The sequence below is a fragment of the Prionailurus bengalensis genome, chromosome E2, assembly GCF_016509475.1.
Source record: "Prionailurus bengalensis isolate Pbe53 chromosome E2, Fcat_Pben_1.1_paternal_pri, whole genome shotgun sequence".
Lineage (NCBI taxonomy): Eukaryota > Metazoa > Chordata > Mammalia > Carnivora > Felidae > Prionailurus > Prionailurus bengalensis.
Window position 1 is genome coordinate 34,176,006 of NC_057352.1, and position 21,668 is coordinate 34,197,673.

A 21,668-nucleotide genomic window follows, 5' to 3' on the forward strand; every position below is an offset into this window, starting at 1 on the left:
CTACTCATGCCCTTGTGCAACCCCTCCCCTTGAGTGTGGCCTGGACCTAGTGACTTCTCACAAATACAACGTTGCAAAAGCGATGGGATGCCACTCGGTGTAAAAGTGGCTGTGACTTCCATCTGATCACACTTTGCTGTTGGCACTCTCTCTTGCCCTTTTGCTTTGCTCACTGTCCTGTTGTGAGATGCTCTATGGAGAAGCCCACGTGGCCAGGACCCAGGAAAGGCCAACAGTAAGGAACCAAGGCCTTGGCACAATAGCCCCCAAGGGCCCAAATCCTGCCAACAACCCCATGAGGGAGCTTGGAAGCGGATCCTGTCCCAGTTCACTCTTGAGATGACTGTGGCCCTGGCTGACACCCTGCTTGCTGCCCGTGAGAGACCCTGAGCCTGAGGGCCTAGCTAAGCCTTGCCTGCATTCCTGACCCACAGAAACTACGAGGCGACACGTGTGTTGTCTTAGCTGCTGAGTTTGTTATGCAGTAATAGAAAATGAATACACCACCAAAAGGAAGGCAGGGTCAGTGGAAAGAGAAGGAAGAACTAAGATCACAGAGACGGTACCTGGGACAGGCACCATGGAATTGCAGGATCTCCTGGGAGGAAGGGCCCTAACCTCTTTCTATCCCCCTATCTAACGCTGGAATCACCAGCCTCTATTTCTATTGCTGTGGTGACAGGAAACTATCTTCCAAGTTGGTCCCTTTTGGTCATGGTCAGCTCTCATTGCAAGGAAGGTCTTTGCCATCTAGAGCAGAACCTTTATCCCTGTAGCCCCACCCTTGGCCAGGTTCTGCCCTTAGGACCACAGAGTACAAGTCTAATGTCTTCTTTTCAGCATGGCATAAACACGTGGGTGTGGAGTCAGAAAGTCTAGGTTCAAATCCCAGTGCTGCTGTTTACAGCTGTGTGACCCTGAACAGGCCGTGTAACTCCAGGGCCTCATCTGAGACAATAACAGCATCTGCCTTGTTGAGCTACGCTGAGGTCTAAATGAAATAAACTCAGGATGTCTTTAACACCTGGCCTGGGGCACAGCATGTGCTTCATATTTTCCCCCACAACGACTCCAGCAGATTAGAGATGCCCGTGAATCACTGACTCCTCCCATCAAGACATGGGGCCTTCCTCCTTTCCCCGTGAATCTGGACCTATGACTGCTTGACCAACAGAATGGGGCGAAACCGATCTGTGCTAGTTTCAGGGCCCAGGGTTTAAGAGACTCACAGCTCCTGTTCCTGTATCTCGGTCCTCGGTCCTTGCACCTTTGGAGCCCTGAACTGAACGGAAGAAGCCTAATTGCCCTGAGGCTGCCATGCTGAAGAGGCCACCTGTGGGAGCTCTGGTCAATAGTTCCAGGGTGCCAGATTATGTGAGTGAAGCTGTCTTAGATCTTCCAGACCAGCCCATTCACCAACTGAATGCCACCAAGTGACCTCAGTCAGTAATACACGAAAGAACAGAATCACCCAAACGAATGCTCTTGGAATTCCTGACCCACAAAACCAATCACTGTCCAAATATTTGAAGGTAACGCTTTTCTTCCAGAATGAACCTGTCCACGCCTCTCAATTGTTGTTCACATGACAGGGTTTGGAATCTTAGGACCATTGTGATCAACTGTCTTCTGGACGGTGGAAGCCCAACAATAACACAACCCACAGGGTGGTCTGACCAACGGTGCCAATCAGGACTTTATCCAGAATGATTTAACTAAAAAGGAAATGATTGACTCACAATGGCTTCAGGAATGGCTGGATTCAGGTGTTCCAGTGATGTTTCAGTCTCCATTTCCTTTGTCATGATTTTATTTTCAGGCCCTTCTCATGGAGACAAAAACCTTTAGAAATTTAGCTTCACATCCTCTCAGGTTCAAGTGTAGACAGAAAGAGTGACTTCCATTTCCCCAGCATTTCCCCAGCAAAAGTTTTGGTGATTCTTTTTGGTTCATGTCTGGGTGATCCAGAGCCAATCACTGTGGCCAGGGAGGTGGAATGGCTTGGGATCCCAGAGATGGAGTCTACACCATCCAAATCATAGGGACTAAAAGGAGAGAGGGGAGATTCTACAAAGGAATACTAAAAGTACCTCCACAAGGGAAGGATGAATGGATGGCTGTGCAGCAGAACCATAAACATCCCCCTCTGCAGGTAGGAGAGTAAAAGTTCACCTCGTTCATTCTAGATGGCATACTTCTATTAATGCAGGCCAGGGCCACATCACTGGCTCACACTGATGACTAAATCAGAGTAGCTGGTGTGTGTGTGTGGGGGGGGGTGGTATTTTTCCTCATCTAATGCTTCTTGGCTTCCTGTCCCTTCATCTCCCTCCCTCAGCCCTGCATGCCAGGGCTGCAGACATTGCAAGGTCTTCCCTCTCTAGTGTGTCCCAAGCACAGTGAGGCTTTCACGGGGCGTGTCGCCCGAGCAAGACTAGGGCCAGGTCCCCCTCACCTTTGCTGATTGGTCATCCCTCCCCTCACAGAATCAGAATGTTTCGGGGCAGGCAGCTAAGGGCTGGAGGCAAATTTTACTGCCAACTGGGATGGCTCAGACCCAAGGCTAGATTCAAGACCCTGGGGGCAAAAACAAGCCCTATTGTCTCTTTATAGTGTTGGATTGTTTCCCCTGAGTGGGCCAGTGACCACCTGATTAGAAACCAGGAATTTTGCATATAATGTGCATGTATATGTAAATGACAACAACAAAGTCTGTCCACTGCTCCAAGAGCAGGCCTTCAATGCTCTAGTCCACAGGGCTGCCGGACACAGATTTCTGAGACCTTGGCTCTGAAATCAGAGAAAGTTTGCATGTGCCCTTCAAATTCTAGCACAATTGGATCATTTGACAGGATGAGTAAACTGAGGCTCGGAGGGGCCCTGGCACATAACTGCCTGAAGGTCAATCAGCAAATGAGTGGAATGCCTGTTAGAATTTAGTCCCTCTGATGGCTCAACTCTCCTGCCCTGTTTGGTGTTTTCATCTGAGTGAGCACACAGGTCCCAGGGCGGTGGAAAAGTTTTTTTACTTTCATTTTGTAATCGGTCCTAATGCAAGGTGGGGGCTGGGGAGGGAGGGGACATTCAAGGGATTACCGCCTTTAATTCATCTGACAAATATTGATTAAGCACCTACTGCAAACTTGGCCCTGTGCCTGGGGCCAGAGCCACATTTTGGGGAGCAATGACCGTTCTTGTTTTCAGTGGCGGGCTGGAATGGGGAGGGACACAGATATCAATCCAACAGTCACACAAGGTCCTGCATATTACAGACATGGAAAGTGCCAGGAAGGAAGAGGACAGGATGTTTACCAGTACGCTCCACAGGCATCCTGACTGAGCATGGGGTTCAGGACGGGTTCCCCAGAGGAAGTGATGTTTCCACAGGACCTTAGAGTAAATGCTATGAGAACAGCCTGTCCTTGCCCGCCTCCTCACTGAATTCCCGGCTGCAGCAACCAGCATACCCTAAGTTGCAGGGAACCTTCCAGCGACCAGAGGTTGCTGACTCCTCTGATGACACACTCTGGGCATTCCCAGGATGATGATCTAAGGTCCGTTACCCAGAAGCCAGACACACTTGAGCAAGGGAGCTGGGTGTGCCTCCTCAGAGAGGAATTTGGCCACTACCTCCATTCTTCCCCTCAAAGCACACTGGGGAAGAAATTTCTTGTGGCGTTTTCCCTTCCAAATGCTCCAGGGCAGTGCTAACTTTCCAACTGGTGGCTTCTTCTGCAGGCTGGAGTACAACTCCTTCCCCTCCCCTGCCTGGCAAAGACCTTCTGGCCTTCTTGCCTACCTCCTCCCAGACTGGACTGACTTCCTTCTTCTCTGTTCCCCCTGGCCCTGAATGAACCTCCATCCTAGCCATGACCCTGGTGTCACTTTTCCCTATGCACTCACGGGGCCGCTCCCATGACTATGAGTTTCCTGAGCACCAGGCTTGTAGTTTCTTGATCCTTACTTTCCCTTGTTGATGTCCTACCTGTCAATGATCTACCCTCAGCAGCTGCTGGATGTTTTGATTTGAATCACTAGGCTCTGCTATGCACTAGCTCTGTGACATTGGGCAAGTTACTTAACCTCTCTGGGCCACCATTTCCTCCTCTTTAACATAAGACTAAGGGGGTTGGGGCGCCTGGGTGGCTCAGTCAGCCGAGTGGTCAACTTTGCTCAGGTCGTGACCTCGCAGTTCGTGAGTTCGAGCCCCACGTCAGGCTTGCTGCTGTCAGCGCAGAGCCTGCTTTGGATTTTCTGTTCCCCGCCCCCGCACCCCGATCCCTCTCCTGCTTGCTCTCTCTCTCTGTCTCTCAAAAATAAACATTAAAAAATAAAATAGGGGGGCGCCTGGGTGGCTCAGTCGGTTAAGCGTCCGACTTCAGCCAGGTCACGATCTCACGGTCCGTGAGTTCGAGCCCCGCGTCGGGCTCTGGGCTGATGGCTCAGAGCCTGGAGCCTGTTTCCGATTCTGTGTCTCCCTCTCTCTCTGCCCCTCCCCCGTTCATGCTCTGTCTCTCTCTGTCCCAAAAATAAATAAACGTTGGAAAAAAAAAATTAAAAAAATAAAATAAAATAGGACCAAGAGATAGTCCTTATGTTGCAGAACTTTTTACCTCAATACCTGGGGTTCATTGTCTCCCCACTCTGAAGAATGAAGAGATGCACACAAAATGAGCAGCAAAAGGGACGCCTGGGTGGCTCAGTCAGTTAAGCGTCTGACTTCAGCTCAGGTCCTGATCTTGCGGTTCATGGGTTCAAGCCCCGCGTTGGGTTCTGTGCCGACAGCTCGGAGCCTGCTTCGGATTCTGTGTCTCCCTCTCTCTTTCTTCCCCTCCCCTGCTCACGCTCTGTCTCCCTCTGTCTCAAGAATAAATAAACATTTAAAAAATTTTAAAAACACACACACAAAATGAGCAGCAAAATGTATTAGAGTATAAGATCAGAAAGGAAAAATAGTAGGAAAGCTCTCTTTACAGAGAGGAGGCATTCGAGGGTGAATACCCATGACTATAGGTAAGGGTCCTTGTTTTAGAAGGTTCTGGTTGCCCCCCACTTCCCTCTTGTTCCTTCTCAGGTTCTACCCTTATTGGTTTGATAGCTCGAGGTGCTGTGTTGTCCATTCCTGATTGGCTCAATTCCATGGTATGAGGGGTGGTCTATGGCCATACTGTTCCTTGTGGGTCATAGGTTTTCCGGTCTACTCATTGTTAGTCAGATCTTTCGTCAAATTCCTGGGAAACCTGAGGGGGAGTAGGTGGTGTCTGTTACATTCCTTAAAAAAAGATTTTTTTAATGTTTATTTATTTTTGAGAGAGAGAGAGAGAGAGACCATGAGCGGGGGAGGGGGCAGAGAGAGAGAGGGAGACACAGAATTTGAAACAGGCTCCAGGGTCTGAGCTGTCAGAGCCCAATACAGGGCTCGAACTCTGAACAGCAAGATCATGACCTGAGCTGAAGTCGGACACTTCACTGACTGAGCCACCCAGGCACCCCTGTGTCTGCTACATTCTTAGGAGGAAACTTTCGCCCGAAGGGTTTGCTGCGGTCAGATACTTCCAGCATTGTTCCAAAATAAAGTTTTTTTCCCCACCCAGTGACTTCAGGTCCTAATCTTTCCGTCTCTCTGCCTATTTTATCCGATCTTTCCCTATCCTACTTACCTCGTAGGGTTGTTAAAAAACAAAATTCAACTGGGTTAATTTGAAGATCTAATTGGCTTTATTAAGTGACTCATGAATCAGTATCCCATCTTGCAAGGAAGGGGGAGTTCGGAGGAGTTGTACAAAATGGAAAGTTTTTATAGGAAAGAAAGCGGGGCAAGAAAGTCATGAGCAAAGGAAAAGAAAGGATTGTTTTAGGCAAGGTCACCTTCCTTAGGTGGAAGGGCAGGGTCAGGGTGGATTCATTCATCCTCCTTTGGGAAATAGAGAGGGCCCCTGTGACAGATTGCCTCATTGGCGCTGATCAGAAAATTCCTCATTGACCCTTAAGACTTACACTTATGGGGAAGGTTAAAACTGCAGTTTAGGTTAGGTATTTAGCCCCCGTTTGGTGACTTGGCCTAAGGGACACCATTTGGGGTCAGTAGTTTTCTTTTTAGCAGTTGTTATGGGGTTAAATGAGAGCCCGCACAGAACACGCTCACTAGCTCACTACACTCCGTAGCACACAATAAAGCACTCTATATACATTGCCTAGATAGGTTGTCCATAACCATCCCATGGGCTTACCGTGCTGTGACACAATTATTAAGTCTTGACAGGTACAAAGAGGTTTTTGTAATCTGGTCTTCCAACAGACTTTTCTGTCCAGGAGGGGGCCCCAAGACCCGCTCCGCACCCCTCTACCCCAGCTTTCCCCCGCCCCCCAAACATCTCGAGTTCAAGCACAGGCCAGGGGGCAGGGTGCCGGGCGCAGGGCCCAGCGGCCCGGGACGCGGTGTCCCGGCTCTGCACCCGGCCCTCCCGCACGTGGTGGCCCGCGGCGTACGGAGGCGGTTTCTGGGAACCGGGGCCGGCGGGCGGCCGTGCGCACAGCCCCGTGCGCCGCCCGGCCGCCGGTGATTCAGCGCGGGGCGTGTGCAGGCGGCGGCCGCACGGGGCGGGCTTTTGCACTCGCCCCGGCTCCTTCCCGCTATAAAGGCGGCCCGCCGCGCTGCGCTCCACCACGCCTCTTCTGAGCGCCCAGCCACCTCTCTGCAACCGTCTCCGGACTCCAGCTACCGCTTCTTCTCGCCATGGATCCCGACTGCTCCTGCGCCACCGGTAAGCTCGGGTTCGGGGCCGCGCGTCGGTTGTAGAGCCAGAGAAGCAATCTCTGACGTCCCCTTCTGTTCTTGATCACTCTCTTTCGGGGTGCTAACTGCCCCTCCCCAGAGCCTCTCGGTGTACCTCTCTCTAGGCTAATCGAGCCCCGCTCCTACCGACAAGGGGTCGGACTTCATGGCCTGTCCGGGTTCCCACGGGCAGGTTGTGGAACTGAGACTCAATCCCCGGGCTGCCAGCACCCATTCCCGCGTTCGAGTCCTCCCCAGGGACGGTTCGGTTCTCACCGCTGCCTTTCTCCTTGCAGGTGGCTCCTGCTCGTGCGCCGGCTCCTGCAAATGCAAAGCCTGCAGATGCACCTCCTGCAAGAAGAGTGAGTGCCATCTTTTCTCGTACACCCCCTACCCACCGCCCCCCCTTGCCCATACTCCAGGGGAGTTAAAACAGGATAGTTGATGCCCCTTCCTCGGGAAAGGTGCTGCCTCCACGATGGGCCCCATAGGGGAGGACCGGAATCACTCATCCTTTGTGCCCAGCGCTCATCTCTGCCTCCTCCTTCCCTTTCACAGGCTGCTGCTCCTGCTGCCCCGTGGGCTGTGCCAAGTGTGCCCAGGGCTGCATCTGCAAAGGGGCATCGGACAAGTGCAGCTGCTGCGCCTGATGTCCGGGAGAGCCCGTCCCCGATGTAAATAGAGCAACGTGTACAAACCTGCAGGGTTTTTTGTTTTTTGGGGTGTTTTTTTTTTTTGGTATTTTTTGTTTTGTTTTTGGTACAAACCTGATCCGTTTGCTACATTCCTTTTTTTTCCTATAAAATATGTGAATTATAATAAAAGTTGTTAAATTTTTTCTCGCTTCTGTTTTCCTTTGCGTGCCCAGGAGGGCTGGGGTAGCGGATTGGACTGGAAGTGCAGAAACCTGGGTTCTGTCCACAAATGTTAGTCCCTAATAAACTGAGTGCCTTAAGGCAAGTCAGGTTACATCACCGAGCTTAACTTTCTGTAAAATGGAAGAGCCAGAGAATATAAAGGCATGAGGACTCATCGGGTCCGTCTGTTATCATGTCAAGCGTTGATGGCACAGAAACTTCTCAATCCAGAATTTATTTCTTTAATTATAAGTAATCTCTAAGCCCAAGGTGGGGCTCAAACCTCCTACCTGAGATCAAGAGTCACATGCTCTAGGGACTGAGCCAGCCAGGTGCCCTGTCAATCCAGAATTTCTCATGCTCCATGGTTTCTCTGCCCAACCTCAGATCCTCACCAGATTTTAGGCTTGAAAAGTGACTAAAGGGAATTGGAAAACAACTTCTCACCTGTTTGAATCTTACATGGGGTTCTCAAACCCCTGTGGTGAAGGAGTAGTTTTTACTTTCTATGCATCACAGACTAAACCTTGATAAAAATATATTAATTTTACAAAAATGCCATAAAAGAACAATATGAAGCTCATGTATTTAGATTGGACACACATAGTTTCAATAAATACATGAAGAACAAAATTAGAGATTTTAAAACACTGCGCATATATATGTTCACTGAAGGTGTTCACTGAGCACTAGAAACAATTCACAAATTCCCCCGTGCTGTGGACCACACACACCTGAGTAGCTATGTCCTGGATGTCCTTCCCCACCGAGAACTTGGCTTGCTCCCTGCCACTGTGCCACTGACAGGACACCCAGTACCCCTGAGAGCTCCCTGTTGTGACTTGGCTCTGAGTCTTTGGAAGTTCCTCCCCAGGTCAGGCTGGGATCCGCCCCTGGCAGATCTGCCCTTGGCAACTTGAAACCAACAAAGTCACTAGGGAATTGGAGACAATTGCCCAGCCATTTCCCCACAAGAGGGAGGCCATCCAAGAACTGGTTCCAGATGAAGTACTTCATGTCTGTCTGTGCAGGGTGATGGCCAGTCCTGCAGTTTGGAAATCTTTGTGGTGTTTATTAGGCAGGAGAGAGGCCTTGAGTGACTTGTAATTAGTGCCAACGGTTAGTCCCCCGGGGCTCTTTGTGGAGGGAGTTGCTACTTGATGTTCAATCAAAGAGAAAGTGAGTCATGTGGCCTTGAATCAGGACCATGCTTGCCTGTGGGTGCCTGGTGTGAAAAGGGGATTTATGAAGCCAGCCCGTGCCCAGAGCATGAGCTTTGCTGTCAGGCAGTCTGGGTTCACAGCCTCCTTTGTCACAGGTGGAATGACATGGGCAAGCTGCTCAACCTTACTGAGCCTCGATTTCCCCATGGAAAGGAAATTCGGTCTCTATGTGGGATTAAATGATAGGCTCCTGGCTCCCGGCTAGGGCTTAATAAACAGTGGTCATTACGTCCACACTGACATTCATGGAGAGGGAATCCTATTGAATCCCAATAAGCTCTTAGGCAAAGGGTCCAAGAGTTTGGAAGCATTACTCTAGGCTGGAGGTTAAGGGTGGGATTGGAAATTTGCTGACCTGATGCTGGAAGGAGGGTGGATGACCAGCCTAATGCTCCCAGGGACAAGATGCTGCCACGGCATTTGGACAGACACAAAAGTCTTCACCATCCTTCATGCCATTTGGTCCGCAGGAATCAATGAGAGAGTGAACATGCAGGGGCTGGAGTAATCATGCCGTCTTCAGAGAGATTGAGCCAACTGTCTATGGTCACGCAGCTCCCAGTCAGGGGTCTGAACAAATACAGCTGGCCTCAGGCCCTGTCCACAGCTGGCTGATCATGATGGCACCGGGTGCTAAATATTGCCTGTCACGATTCAAAGGTGGAAGGGCCTCTGGAGATGGACCAATGGTGCCCCAGCTTGAGAGATGGGACACTGAAGCCCAGAGAGGTCAGAGAGCTAATGTAGAGGATGTGACTGCCAATTCAGTGCTCTCCCCGCTGCTGCTCTGTGCCAGGTGTTCAGCGTCCTTACTTTTCATGTGAAGTCATGGTGCGGGGAGGAGGGTGAGGGCATGATGCAAAGCCCATGTGAGTGCAAATCCGACCCATGTCACTTACAGCTACGTGATGTAAACCTCTCTGGCTTAGTACTTCCACTGTAAAAGGGGCAAAGAAAGGCACCTGGCTCAAAGGATTGAATGAGTTAATACGTGTAAAGAACTTAGAACAGTGTCTAGCACATCATAAGTGATCTATTAATATTAGCTATTACTTTATTTTTATTATACATACCATAAGGCACATTTGTTACCTCCTGACAAATCAGCCAGGCCTGCGATGCTATTACTTTATTATTATCATGCATAACACAAGGAGTATTTATTTACCTCAAATTAGCCTGGCCTGGGGTGCCAGGTTATGGGTCCTGTGTGGTCTTTATCAACTGCAGGAGAATGTGGCCCTTGGGCAGAGAACATCATTCAGTCTCCCCACAAAACTGTGATTGGAATTACAGGTATAAAGCCACGAGGAAGATGCTCTGTGCCTTAGATCAGGCACCAGAAGACACCTGCCATCTTTTTAACATTGTACTTTGAAATGATTCATATTTTCTTTAATTTAAATGAAAGACAAACTTTTTTTAAAATTTTTTTTAATGTTTATTTGTTTTTGAGACAGAGAGAGACAGAGCATGAACAGGGGAGGGGCAGAGAGAGAGGGAGACACAGAATCCAAAACAGGCTCCAGGCTCTGAGCTGTCAGCACACAGCCCGACGCGGGACTCGAACTCACGGACCGTGAGATCATGACCTGAGCCGAAGTCCGACGCTCAACCGACCGAGCCACCCAGGCGCCCCATAAATGAAAGACAAACTTTATGATTACTAAAAATGAGAATCAATCTTATCCTAGACATAGAAGGTAGCCAGGAAAGTATATATAGTGTATGAAAATATACTATATAAATATATATGTATTTCACTTATGGATCACTTCATTTGCTACCCATAGTTTGAGGTGGCAGCTTGCTCTTATTGAAAAGGTCTCAAGTAGTAGAGAAACATAGACATACCTAGGTCAAAGTCAGGCTTATCTTTCCCCAGGGAAGCTGACTGGATTCAGATCAGTGTTCACTTCTAGCTGTGTGACTTTGGCCAAGTAATTTAGACTCTGTGCTGTAGTTATCCGTTAACAAACAGGGCTCAAAAGTAATAGTAATTCCCTGTTGGGGTCTTTGTGAGGGTACACATTTCAAAAGTGATTATAAAATGGCCTGGCACATAATAAATGCTATGTAATTCTTGAGATGCTTAAAGAGTAATAACTACTTTTCTTTGTTATTTTCAAGCCAGGTCTCCCTATTACCTAAAAGAAAGCCTCCTTTGTGGGCATCTTAGGCATTGGGCAAGAGTGGGGCCAAGTCTGGAGTGCGGTGCACCTGAAGGCTGTCGGGAGCACTAGATTTAACCCAAAAAAGGACCTGGAGAAATGTGCCCATATATCTTTTCCCGCCTGGAGAACGGGCAGAGGCAGTGGTCTGTGTCCCCCAAACGGTGTACAGGATAAAAGAGTCCGAAAGCCCGACGTGGGGCCGGAGAAGAGACATGCCAGGGGAGGCAAAGGTCACGTCCACCCCCCATCCTCTGCACACAACTCTCTCAGGTGGCTCTGCACACCCACCCTCTGCCCCTTGCCCCCGCCAAGCCTGGGTCTGGAAGGAGAGGCCGGGGTTGCACACGGGCTCCCGGAAAGAGCGACCCCGGGGACACCTGCAGCGGGCCGGGGGTGGGGAAGGCGGCGAGGACCCAGGCAGAGAGTTCCCGGAACCGACGGGAACGGGGGCGGCGGCCAACCGCGGGGAGACCGAGAAGGGGCGGGCAGGGAGGCTGGGACACCGCGTGCCGACCCCTCCGCGCGGTGCGCACGGAGCCCGCCACCCTCCTGGACCCGTGCGCCCGGCCCCGCGAGGTGCACACAGCACAGCCAAGGACACGCCGGGCCGCGCGCTCTCCGCGGGGCGGGTGCAAGGGCCGGGGCGGGGCCTTTGCGCCCGGACCGCCCGCTCCCGCTATAAAGTCGGCCCGCCAGCGCCCAGGCTCCACCACGCCTCCAGCCATCAGCGGTGTGCCTCTTGTGTCGCCTGCTTTGGACTTTCGTCGTCACCTCGACTCCAGATGGACCCCAACTGCTCCTGCTCCGCCGGTAAGGGCCCCCGGCTCTGAGTCTTAGGGTGCAGTTTCCCAGGCCCGGACCGCCTGTTCTTGGGGTTAGAAGAGCGTTTTGGACTTGAGCTGAATCCAGTCGTGGGCACGTGGGCACGTGCTGTGCTTTCTCCCCCGCCAAGCCCCTGAGAGCATTTCCGTTCTCTCTCTGCCCCCTGTGTTAGATGGGAGGGTACTGCGGTCACGTCGAAGCCTCCTGTTGGTCGAGGGCTGCTGACCTGGGACACAGTGCTCTGTTCAGGCCTTGGAACCACCAGCACTTGATGGGAGGTGGGGCATTGCCTCCTCGGGGTTCAAGACCACAGGCTCTGGCTCTACTCTTAGCCCTTTGGAAGGCCCCAGACCTTCCGTGTGGAGTAAAAGCCGGAGGGGACCTACCTTTCCTAGCACCGCAGAGACAGGGAGTGGGGCTGCCCTTACCCGCCCTGCGTGAGGAGCGAGCTCCTGGTGCTGGGCACCGACCCGGAGGCCGCAGGGGGCGTGTGTTGCCCACCCACTGTGGCTCCTAGGCCGCACTTGTGCTCACCGCGTCTCTTTCTCTCCCTGGCAGGTGGCTCCTGCACGTGCGCCGGCTCCTGCACGTGCAAAGAGTGCAGATGCACCTCCTGCAAGAAGAGTGAGTGTGGGGTGTTCTCCCAGGGGGGCTGGGCTGGGTCAGATGACCCAGCTTTTCTACATCCCCTTCCCTCAGCCCCTGACTCAGAATTGGCACTGAAAGTTCCTGCAGATAAGATGGTGGAGTCCCCACCTCATCCTAGAACAGGGCAGCCGAGGCCCCTGCAGAGAGGTCAGCAAATCGTGCCAAGGATGCAGCCAGCACCAGAACCTAGGTCTCCTGCCTTCTGAACCCTCCAGTGTCCTGACACTTGATGTTCATGAATTTGATGACCCCGTGTGGTGTCTCTGACCTGGTGCAGCCCTTTCCTCTGCAGACAGCCCAGAACTTCCCTGGCCCTCCTGGGTGCTGGTAGGCGGGGGGTGCCCCCTCTCTGACCTTGAGGACTTCCCTCGCGTCACTGTGTGGTTCAGGGGGGCAAAGGACTAGCCTCCATTGTCCCTGGAGGCCCTGTCTCTGTGTCTGCAGGCGTTCTGCCCCGTCCTGGAATCAGATGGGGGCAAGGCAGCCTCTTGCTAGGGGGTAGGACCCAGTTGTCTAGGGACAGAGCAGGCCATCCTCAACCCAGGGCCCTGCAGGGCTGGGGGCAGAGCTGTGCCGGGCCCGCTGTGGGAAGGGAGGTTCCTGGTGACCCACTTGGGCTCTGACCCACTCGGGCCTTTCTCTCCCAGGCTGCTGCTCCTGCTGCCCCGTGGGGTGTGCCAAGTGTGCCCAGGGCTGCATCTGCAAAGGGGCATCGGACAAGTGCAGCTGCTGTGCCTGATGTGGGGGAGCACCTGTTCCAGATGTAAATAGAGCAACATGTACAAACCTGCAGTTTTTTTTACTTTTTCATTTTACCATGACCTGTTTGCTACATTCCTGTTTCCATAAAATACATGACTTATAACAAAACTTGAATAAAATAAAAGTTGAATTTATTCTGGCTCTCTTTTCATGCTTTGGATATAAGAGACCTCATAATCCCCATGGCTGGAGTGGAGGATTGGACCGTAAGTGCAGAGACCTGGGTCCTGGACCCCCAAGTATTAGCCCCTAACACTGTGCCTTATGGGAGTCAGGTTACCTCTGAAACAGTTTCTTGGATGAAAATGAAAGTATCTAGATGCCCTAACAGTATGGGGCAAATACAGTTCCCCTCAATTCTTGTGGGAAGTGTTTGTGGTCTACAACTTCTCAATATCTAGTTAGGATTCCCTGCTGAGCTTTGATCCTCAGCAATGTTAGGCTTCAGAAGTACTCAGGAGGGTCGCCTGGCTGGCTTAGGTGGTAGAGTGTGCAACTCTTGTTTTGTTTTTTATTTTTTAAAATTTTCATCCAAATTAGTTAGCATATAGTGCAACAATGATTTCAGGAGTAGATTCCTTAGTTCCTCTTACCCATTTAGACCATCCCCCCTCCCACAACCCCTCCAGTAACCCTCAGTTTGTTCTCCATATTTATGAATCTCTTCTGTTTTGTCCCCCTCCCTGTTTTTATATTATTTTTGTTTCCCTTCCCTTATGTTCATCTGTTTTGTCTCTCAAATACCTCATATGAGTGAAGTCATATGATTTTTGTCTTTCTCTGACTAATTTCACTCAGCATAATACCCTCCAGTTCCATCCATGTAGCTGCAAATGGCAAGATTTCATTCTTTTTGATCGCGAAGTAATACTCCATTGTGTATATATACCACATCTTTATCCATTCATCCACTGTGGACATTTGGGTTCTTTCTATACTTTGGCTATTGTGGACAGTGCTGCTATAAACATGGTGCACGTGTCCCTTCGAAACAGCACAACTGTATCCCTTGGATAAATGCCTAGTGGTGCAATTGCTGGGTTGTAGGGTAGTTCTATTTTTAGTTTTTTTGAGGAAACTCCATACTGTTTTCCAGAGTGGCTGCACCAGCTTGCATTCCCAGGAGTGTGCAACTCTTGATCTCGGGGTTTGGAGTTGTAGGTTCAAGGCCCACGTTGGGTGTAGAGATTACTTAACTAAAATCTTTAAAAAAAAAAAAAAGTACTCTGGGGATGGAATCTACCTCCCCACTTGTTTGACTTTTCTTTACAGGGCTTGCTTCTGACACACTTGAAGGACCAATTTTTATTTTTTATTTTTGAGAGGAGAGAGAGAGAGAGAGAGAATGAGCCAGGAGGGGCAGAGAGAGGGAGAGGGAGAATCCCAAGCAGGCTCCATACTGAGAGCGAGGTGCCCAATGTGGGGCTCAAACCCACAAACCCTGAGATCATGAACCTGAGCTGAAATCAAGAGTCAGATGCTTAACCGTCTGAGCCATCTAGGCACCTCCCAATTTTTACTTTCTGACACAGATTTAATTTTTGGCAAAATAAATTACTAAGAAAAAACTTTAAAAGGCACAATTTACAAAACCCATGTTTTGATTCAACAAATTTCCCTCTTGTTTTGAGGAACAAAATAACAAAACGTTTAAAAACTGCAAACGACACATGTATTCATCAAAGGTGTGCACTGAGCACTAGAAACAATTCACAAGGTGTGTGGACCACATACACCTTGAGTAGCACCGTCTCCAACACCCACACAGGGAATCCGTCAGTGTTAGCTTGTCTAGTGCCACTGACAGGACACCCAGTACCCCTGAGAGCTCCCTGTTGTGACTTGGCTCTGAGTCTTTGGAAGTTCCTCCCCAGGTCAGGCTGGGATCCGCCCCTGGCAGATCTGCCCTTGGCAACTTGAAACCAACAAAGTCACTAGGGAATTGGAGACAATTGCCCAGCCATTTCCCCACAAGAGGGAGGCCATCCAAGAACTGGTTCCAGATGAAGTACTTCATGTCTGTCTGTGCAGGGTGATGGCCAGTCCTGCAGTTTGGAAGTCTTTGCGGTGTTTATTAGGCAGGAGAGAGGCCTTGAGTGACTTGTAATTAGTGCCAACGGTTAGTCCCCCGGGGCTCTTTGTGGAGGGAATTGCTACTTGATGTTCAATCAAAGAGAAAGTGAGTCATGTGGCCCTGAATCAGGACCATGCTTGCCTGTGGGTGCCTGGTGTGAAAAGGGGATTTATGAAGCCAGCCCGTGCCCAGAGCATGGGCTTTGCTGTCAGGCAGTCTGGTTCACAGCTTACCTTGCCATTTCTTGGCCATGTGACCTGGGCAAGTTGTTGACACTTACGAAGCCCTCATTTCTTCATTTGTATAAAGGAGATGACATTTCAATGTAAGAAATTGAGTGAGATAGTGTCCTGGCTCCTGGCTAGGGCTTAACAAACAGTGGTCATTATGGTCACTACAATATTCACACTGACATTTGTGGAGAGAGAATACTTCCAGCTCCCAACATGCTCCAGAGAAAGACTCTTTGGTTTGGAAGTATTACTCTGGAGGCTAGAGATGAGATTAGAAATTTGCTGACCTGGGGCCCAGGGGAGTGTGGATGTCCAGCAATAAGCCCCTAGGGACGGGATGCTGCCACCGCATTTGGACAGACACAAGAATCTTTCCCATCCTTTACGTCATTTGATCTGTACAGGAAACAGTTAAAAGCGAACATGCAGGAACTGAAGTGATTGTGCCAACACCAGAGAAATTAAGCAACCAGCCCCAGGTCACACAGCTCCTAGTCAGAGTTATTAATTTATATACTACAGCTGACCTCACCCTCTGGCCACCACTGGCTGATCATGATGTCACTGGATGCTAAATCCTGCCTCTCATCATTCAGAGCTGGAAGGGTCCTTTGAGATAGTCTAGTTGTGCCCTATCTGGAGAGATGGGAAACTGAAGCCCAAAGAGGTCACAGAGCTCTGCAGAGGATCTGACTGCCCTCTCAGTGCTCCTCCCACTGCTGCTCTGTGCCTCTCTGTCCTCACCTTTCATGCGAAGTCATGGTGCAGGGTGGAGGGTGAGGGCATGAGGGTGAGGGCATGATGCTGCAGTCAGCCTGCATGAGTGCAACGCCCCCTCGTGTCACTTACAGCTGTGTGACGTAAACCTCTCTGTGGCTCAGTCTCCTGCACTATAAAAGGGGAAAAATAGTAGGGCGGTGGCTCTTAGAATGAGGTTATTTAATACATGTAAAGAAATGAGAATGATGCCTGGACACAGTGAGTAATCCATAATGTTAGCTATTATTTTATTAATAGCATTCATAGCATAGGAGACATTTCTCTACCTCCAGACAAATAAGCCCAGCCTGGTGGGCTTAGCTGCGTGTCCCGTGTTGTCCCCATCCACCCAATGAGCATGTGGCCAATTGCCCAGAGAGAGTTATCCTCTCTTCTCACACAAGAAGGGTCGGCCCTAGGGATATAAAGCCATGAGCAAGACAGTCCAAGTCCTCACAATAGATACAGATGGATGCCTGCCATCTCTGCTGTCCTCTGCAACCATAGCTTACTTAACATTTTCTTTTGAATGATTCATATTTTTTGAAATACATTTATATGAAAAGCAAAGTCTTTTACCACTACTGAAAATGAGAATGAGTTTACTTCCAGACATAGAAGTGTGCTATAAAATCATGTATCATATATATATGTGTATATATATATACATATATATGTGATTCCATATACATATATATCATATATTACATATACATATACATATATATACATATATATATACTCCTTTTGTTTCACTTTGTCACTCCCAAGATTGAGCTTGACACAGTAGAGTGGAGCTAAAGACATCTCTGGGCCGAAGGGAGGCTTTATCATTTACTTTCTTTCCCTCCAGCAGTGGCTGGAACCATATCCAGGGTACCACCTCCCAGCACCGTGACCCTGGGTTAGCTACCTTAAACTCCATGTGCTGTGTGCACTTTTGCCTTTGGGAAACTGGCTCGTAACTAATGTCCCCTTTATGATTGCTGTTAGGGGGGCACCTGGGTGGCTCAGCTGGTTAAGGGACTGACTCTTGGTTTCTGTTCAGGTCACAATCTCTCTGTGAGTTCGAGCCCCACATCAGTCTCCGTGCTGACAGTAGATTGGGATTCCCTCTCTAACCTTCCCTCTGCCCTTCCTGTGCTTGCGTGTGCTCTCTCAAAATAAATAAATAAACTTAAAAAAGAATTAAAAACATAAAGGATCACTGGTAGGGTTCAAATAGCCAAGATGAGACACAAGGATGGGAACAGACTAAATGCTATGCAGTTGCCAGGAACACAAAGAGGGACAGAACCACTTGTCTTACTTTGTTATTTGATGCCGGGTTCACCTATCACATACAAAGATCCCTTCCCATGCTTTGGGCACCTCCTCATGAGTGGGGTGAATTGGCAGGGCTGAGGAAAGCTCCTAGAAAGTTTAGGCGAAGGAGCACCGGGACAAACGGCCCACACATCCCTTCGGCGGTAGGGGATAGAAAGAACGAAGGGAGCCACAGGCCTGTGCTCACGGCGTTGCTGTGTACAAGACAAACACGCCCTAAGGCCCACAACAGGGGACCTAGACAGGCAATGGCTGGCAGGGAAGGGAGGAGGAAGTCACTAAATACTAGATAATTCTTGGAATGCTGAAAGGGAAATGACCACTTTTCTTATTTTGTTATTTAACGTCAGGTCTCCCTATTACCTAAAAGAATCCCTCCGTTGTGGGCATCTTACCCACTGGGCACCGCCTGGAGTGGGGTGCATCCGCAGGTTGTGGCAAGCCCTGCTTTTAACCCAAAGAAGGGCCCAGACAATCGCGCCCGTATATCCTTTCGCGCCTGGAGAACGGACAGAGGCAGTGGTCTGTGCCTGCCAAACGGTGTACCGCATAAAAGGGTCCGAAAGCCCGACGTGGGGTCGGAGAAGAGACATGCCAGGGGAGGCAAAGGTCACGTCCACCCCCCATCCTCTGCACACAACTCTCTCAGGTGGCTCTGCACACCCACCCTCTGCCCCTTGCCCCCGCCAAGCCTGGGTCTGGAAGGAGAGGCCGGGGTTGCACACGGGCTCCCGGAAAGAGCGACCCCGGGGACACCTGCAGCGGGCCGGGGGTGGGGAAGGCGGCGAGGACCCAGGCAGAGAGTTCCCGGAACCGACGGGAACGGGGGCGGCGGCCAACCGCGGGGAGACAGAGAAGGGGCGGGCAGGGAGGCTGGGACTCCGCGTGCCGACCCCTCCGCGCGGTGCGCACGGAGCCCGCCACCCTCCTGGACCCGTGCGCCCGGCCCCGCGAGGTGCACACAGCACAGCCAAGGACACGCCGGGCCGCGCGCTCTCCGCGGGGCGGGTGCAAGGGCCGGGGCGGGGCCTTTGCGCCCGGACCGCCCGCTCCCGCTATAAAGTCGGCCCGCCAGCGCCCAGGCTCCACCACGCCTCCAGCCATCAGCGGTGTGCCTCTTGTGTCCCCTGGTTTGGACTTCCGTCGTCACCTCGACTCCAGATGGACCCCAACTGCTCCTGCTCCGCCGGTAAGGGCCCCCCGGCTCTGAGTCTTAGGGTGCAATTTCCCAGGCCCGGACCGCCTGTTCTTGGGGTTAGAAGAGCGACTGTTTTGGACTTGAGCTGAATCCAGTCGTGGGCACGTGGGCACGTGCTGTGCTTTCTCCCCCGCCAAGCCCCTGAGAGCATTTCCGTTCTCTCTCTGCCCCCTGTGTTAGAGGGGAGGGTACTGCGGTCACATCGAAGCCTCCTGTTGGTCGAGGGCTGCTGACCTGGGACACAGTGCTCTGTTCAGGCCTTGGAACCACCAGCACTTGATGGGAGGTGGGGCATTGCCTCCTCGGGGTTCAAGACCACAGGCTCTGGCTCTACTCTTAGCCCTTTGGAAGGCCCCAGACCTTCCGTGTGGAGTAAAAGCCGGAGGGGACCTACCTTTCCTAGCACCGCAGAGACAGGGAGTGGGGCTGCCCTTACCCGCCCTGCGTGAGGAGCGAGCTCCTGGTGCTGGGCACCGACCCGGAGGCCGCAGGGGGCGTGTGTTGCCCACCCACTGTGGCTCCTAGGCCGCACTTGTGCTCACGCGTCTCTTTCTCTCCCTGGCAGGTGGCTCCTGCACGTGCGCCGGCTCCTGCACGTGCAAAGAGTGCAGATGCACCTCCTGCAAGAAGAGTGAGTGTGGGGTGTTCTCCCAGGGGGGCTGGGCTGGGTCAGATGACCCAGCTTCTCTACATCCCCTTCCCTCAGCCCCTGACTCAGAATTGGCACTGAAAGTTCCTGCAGATAAGATGGTGGAGTCCCCACCTCATCCTAGAACAGGGCAGCCGAGGCCCCTGCAGAGAGGTCAGCAAATCGTGCCAAGGATGCAGCCAGCACCAGAACCTAGGTCTCCTGCCTTCTGAACCCTCCAGTGTCCTGACACTTGATGTTCATGAATTTGATGACCCCGTGTGGTGTCTCTGACCTGGTGCAGCCCTTTCCTCTGCAGACAGCCCAGAACTTCCCTGGCCCTCCTGGGCGCTGGTAGGCGGGGGGTGCCCCCTCTCTGACCTTGAGGACTTCCCTCGCGTCACTGTGTGGTTCAGGGGGGCAAAGGACTAGCCTCCATTGTCCCTGGAGGCCCTGTCTCTGTGTCTGCAGGCGTTCTGCCCTGTCCTGGAATCAGATGGGGGCAAGGCAGCCTCTTGCTAGGGGGTAGGACCCAGTTGTCTAGGGACAGAGCAGGCCATCCTCAACCCAGGGCCCTGCAGGGCTGGGGGCAGAGCTGTGCCGGGCCCGCTGTGGGAAGGGAGGTTCCTGGTGACCCACTTGGGCTCTGACCCACTCGGGCCTTTCTCTCCCAGGCTGCTGCTCCTGCTGCCCCGTGGGGTGTGCCAAGTGTGCCCAGGGCTGCATCTGCAAAGGGGCATCGGACAAGTGCAGCTGCTGTGCCTGATGTGGGGGAGCACCTGTTCCAGATGTAAATAGAGCAACATGTACAAACCTGCAGTTTTTTTTTACTTTTTCATTTTACCATGACCTGTTTGCTACATTCCTGTTTCTGTGAGATATTTGAATGACAATAAATCCTCTAGACTCTTCTGGCTCCAGGTGTCTAGCAGTGTGTTGGGAAGGTGGGACTTGTTTCTAGTTGGGTTAAAGGGGACCTGGGTTGGGGGAAGTTGAGGGGGTGGGCATGGGAAGTGGGGGTAGGGCAGGGTTTCCTGCAGTCTGGCTGGTCCACCTCCTTTGAGGCCCTTCTTTGACAGCTATGACAGCCTCCACTGCCTTCCAGAATGTCCCCACCCTTCGTTGTATCTGTGTCACTACCCGTATTCACTCAATAGCCACCTATGGTGCATCCAGTGAATACACAGGCATTGGGTTCTACTTGTCGAGGTCACATAGAGCTTACAGACTGCCTGGGAGAGAGAAGTTCTGAATTGAAAATACATGTCTGTGACTGAGCATGCTGTTGGGTGAGCCCAAGTGGGGAGACCTGCCATGGGAGCTGCCTTCCTGTCAGAGGGGACTGCTTGAGTAAAGGCCCTGATGTGTAGGCCCACATGGCTGGGTAAGTGTGCGAATGGAGTGTTCCAAGTTCACTTCGGAGACCGCGTGTTTCCATCTGCCAGACTCCCCACCTGGCTGCCCTCTGAGCCACTTGGAGGTGGGACAGGGGAAGAGAGGACCACACCAGGGTCCCCCTTTCCTCCTCCCAGCTTCCATTCTGATTTCTTAGGTGTAAGATGGGCTGGGGAACCCAGATTTTAACAAGGACCTAAGGTTGTAACCCACCGGGGCGGTCACATGGAGCATTTAGTGAAATGAAATGAGCCTCTGCCAGGAAATATTTCCACCCTGGTTGGAATTTGAGGCCAAGTCCCCCAGCGTGTGGCTGCCTGTCCTGGGGGCCAAGAGAACACGGAGGTACCAGGTTCCTGTCAGTCTGTGGAGGAAGAGGAAGGTAGGCCTTGCCCTGCAGGATGTGGCAAGTGTTTTCGTAGAGACCAAATCCGGCAGAAGGGGTGGGCAGCCCCCCGGGGGGGGGGGGGCTCATACTACAGAGACACCACCCCGGTGTGGATGGGCTGGTGTCACTGTTTCCTAGTGAGAGCCTGGCACAGACCCTGTGGCTCTTGGACAGGAGAGTGATGTGCTATTGCCACAGCTGCCAATCCCCTCCGTGGAAGGGTACAGAATGTTTTCATTCGGCCTGACAAACACAATCATCGGCCTGCAGCGTTTTACTTTTCAAGTCCTGTGTGAAGTAGCCTTCTCGATTCCTCCCTGAGCCCCCCCATCTCCCCAAGGGGTGGGCGGGGCATGACCATTACGGTGGCAGCTCGAGAGATTAATTTACAATAGTTTTTTTAAAA

General features: G+C 51.7%; 3 protein-coding genes and 1 long non-coding RNA gene across 4 annotated transcripts; 3 read left to right on the forward strand and 1 right to left on the reverse strand.

The window, feature by feature from the left end:
- Positions 1-6,629: 6,629 nt before the first annotated feature.
- Positions 6,630-7,475, forward strand: LOC122494232 (metallothionein-1). The gene is made up of 3 exons (XM_043599238.1): positions 6,630-6,764; positions 7,072-7,137; positions 7,334-7,475. The coding sequence occupies exons 1-3, from the start codon at positions 6,737-6,739 to the stop codon at positions 7,423-7,425; spliced, it is 186 nt and encodes a 61-aa protein (XP_043455173.1). The 5' UTR covers positions 6,630-6,736; the 3' UTR covers positions 7,426-7,475.
- Positions 7,476-11,710: 4,235 nt separating this feature from the next.
- On the forward strand, positions 11,711-13,395 carry LOC122494233 (metallothionein-2). Its single transcript, XM_043599239.1, has 3 exons — positions 11,711-11,839; positions 12,410-12,475; positions 13,147-13,395. The coding sequence occupies exons 1-3, from the start codon at positions 11,812-11,814 to the stop codon at positions 13,236-13,238; spliced, it is 186 nt and encodes a 61-aa protein (XP_043455174.1). The 5' UTR covers positions 11,711-11,811; the 3' UTR covers positions 13,239-13,395.
- On the reverse strand, positions 13,200-20,393 carry LOC122494235. Its single transcript, XR_006300132.1, has 2 exons — positions 20,330-20,393; positions 13,200-13,321 (listed from the first exon to the last, which is right to left on the reverse strand). It is a non-coding gene; the product is annotated as an uncharacterized LOC122494235 (long non-coding RNA).
- Positions 18,742-20,395, forward strand: LOC122494234 (metallothionein-2). The gene is made up of 3 exons (XM_043599240.1): positions 18,742-18,842; positions 19,417-19,482; positions 20,154-20,395. The coding sequence occupies exons 1-3, from the start codon at positions 18,815-18,817 to the stop codon at positions 20,243-20,245; spliced, it is 186 nt and encodes a 61-aa protein (XP_043455175.1). The 5' UTR covers positions 18,742-18,814; the 3' UTR covers positions 20,246-20,395.
- The last annotated feature ends 1,273 nt before the right edge of the window (positions 20,396-21,668 follow it).

Excerpts from the sequence above, each read along its gene's own strand:
- LOC122494233 (XM_043599239.1), top strand. The coding sequence starts at position 11,812 with ATGGACCCCAACTGCTCCTGCTCCGCCG. Across the intron at positions 11,840-12,409 it reads CAACTGCTCCTGCTCCGCCG|GTGGCTCCTGCACGTGCGCC; the intron begins GTAAGGGCCCCC and ends TCTCCCTGGCAG. Across the intron at positions 12,476-13,146 it reads ATGCACCTCCTGCAAGAAGA|GCTGCTGCTCCTGCTGCCCC; the intron begins GTGAGTGTGGGG and ends TTTCTCTCCCAG.
- LOC122494232 (XM_043599238.1), top strand. The coding sequence starts at position 6,737 with ATGGATCCCGACTGCTCCTGCGCCACCG. Across the intron at positions 6,765-7,071 it reads CGACTGCTCCTGCGCCACCG|GTGGCTCCTGCTCGTGCGCC; the intron begins GTAAGCTCGGGT and ends TTCTCCTTGCAG. Across the intron at positions 7,138-7,333 it reads ATGCACCTCCTGCAAGAAGA|GCTGCTGCTCCTGCTGCCCC; the intron begins GTGAGTGCCATC and ends TCCCTTTCACAG.
- LOC122494234 (XM_043599240.1), top strand. The coding sequence starts at position 18,815 with ATGGACCCCAACTGCTCCTGCTCCGCCG. Across the intron at positions 18,843-19,416 it reads CAACTGCTCCTGCTCCGCCG|GTGGCTCCTGCACGTGCGCC; the intron begins GTAAGGGCCCCC and ends TCTCCCTGGCAG. Across the intron at positions 19,483-20,153 it reads ATGCACCTCCTGCAAGAAGA|GCTGCTGCTCCTGCTGCCCC; the intron begins GTGAGTGTGGGG and ends TTTCTCTCCCAG.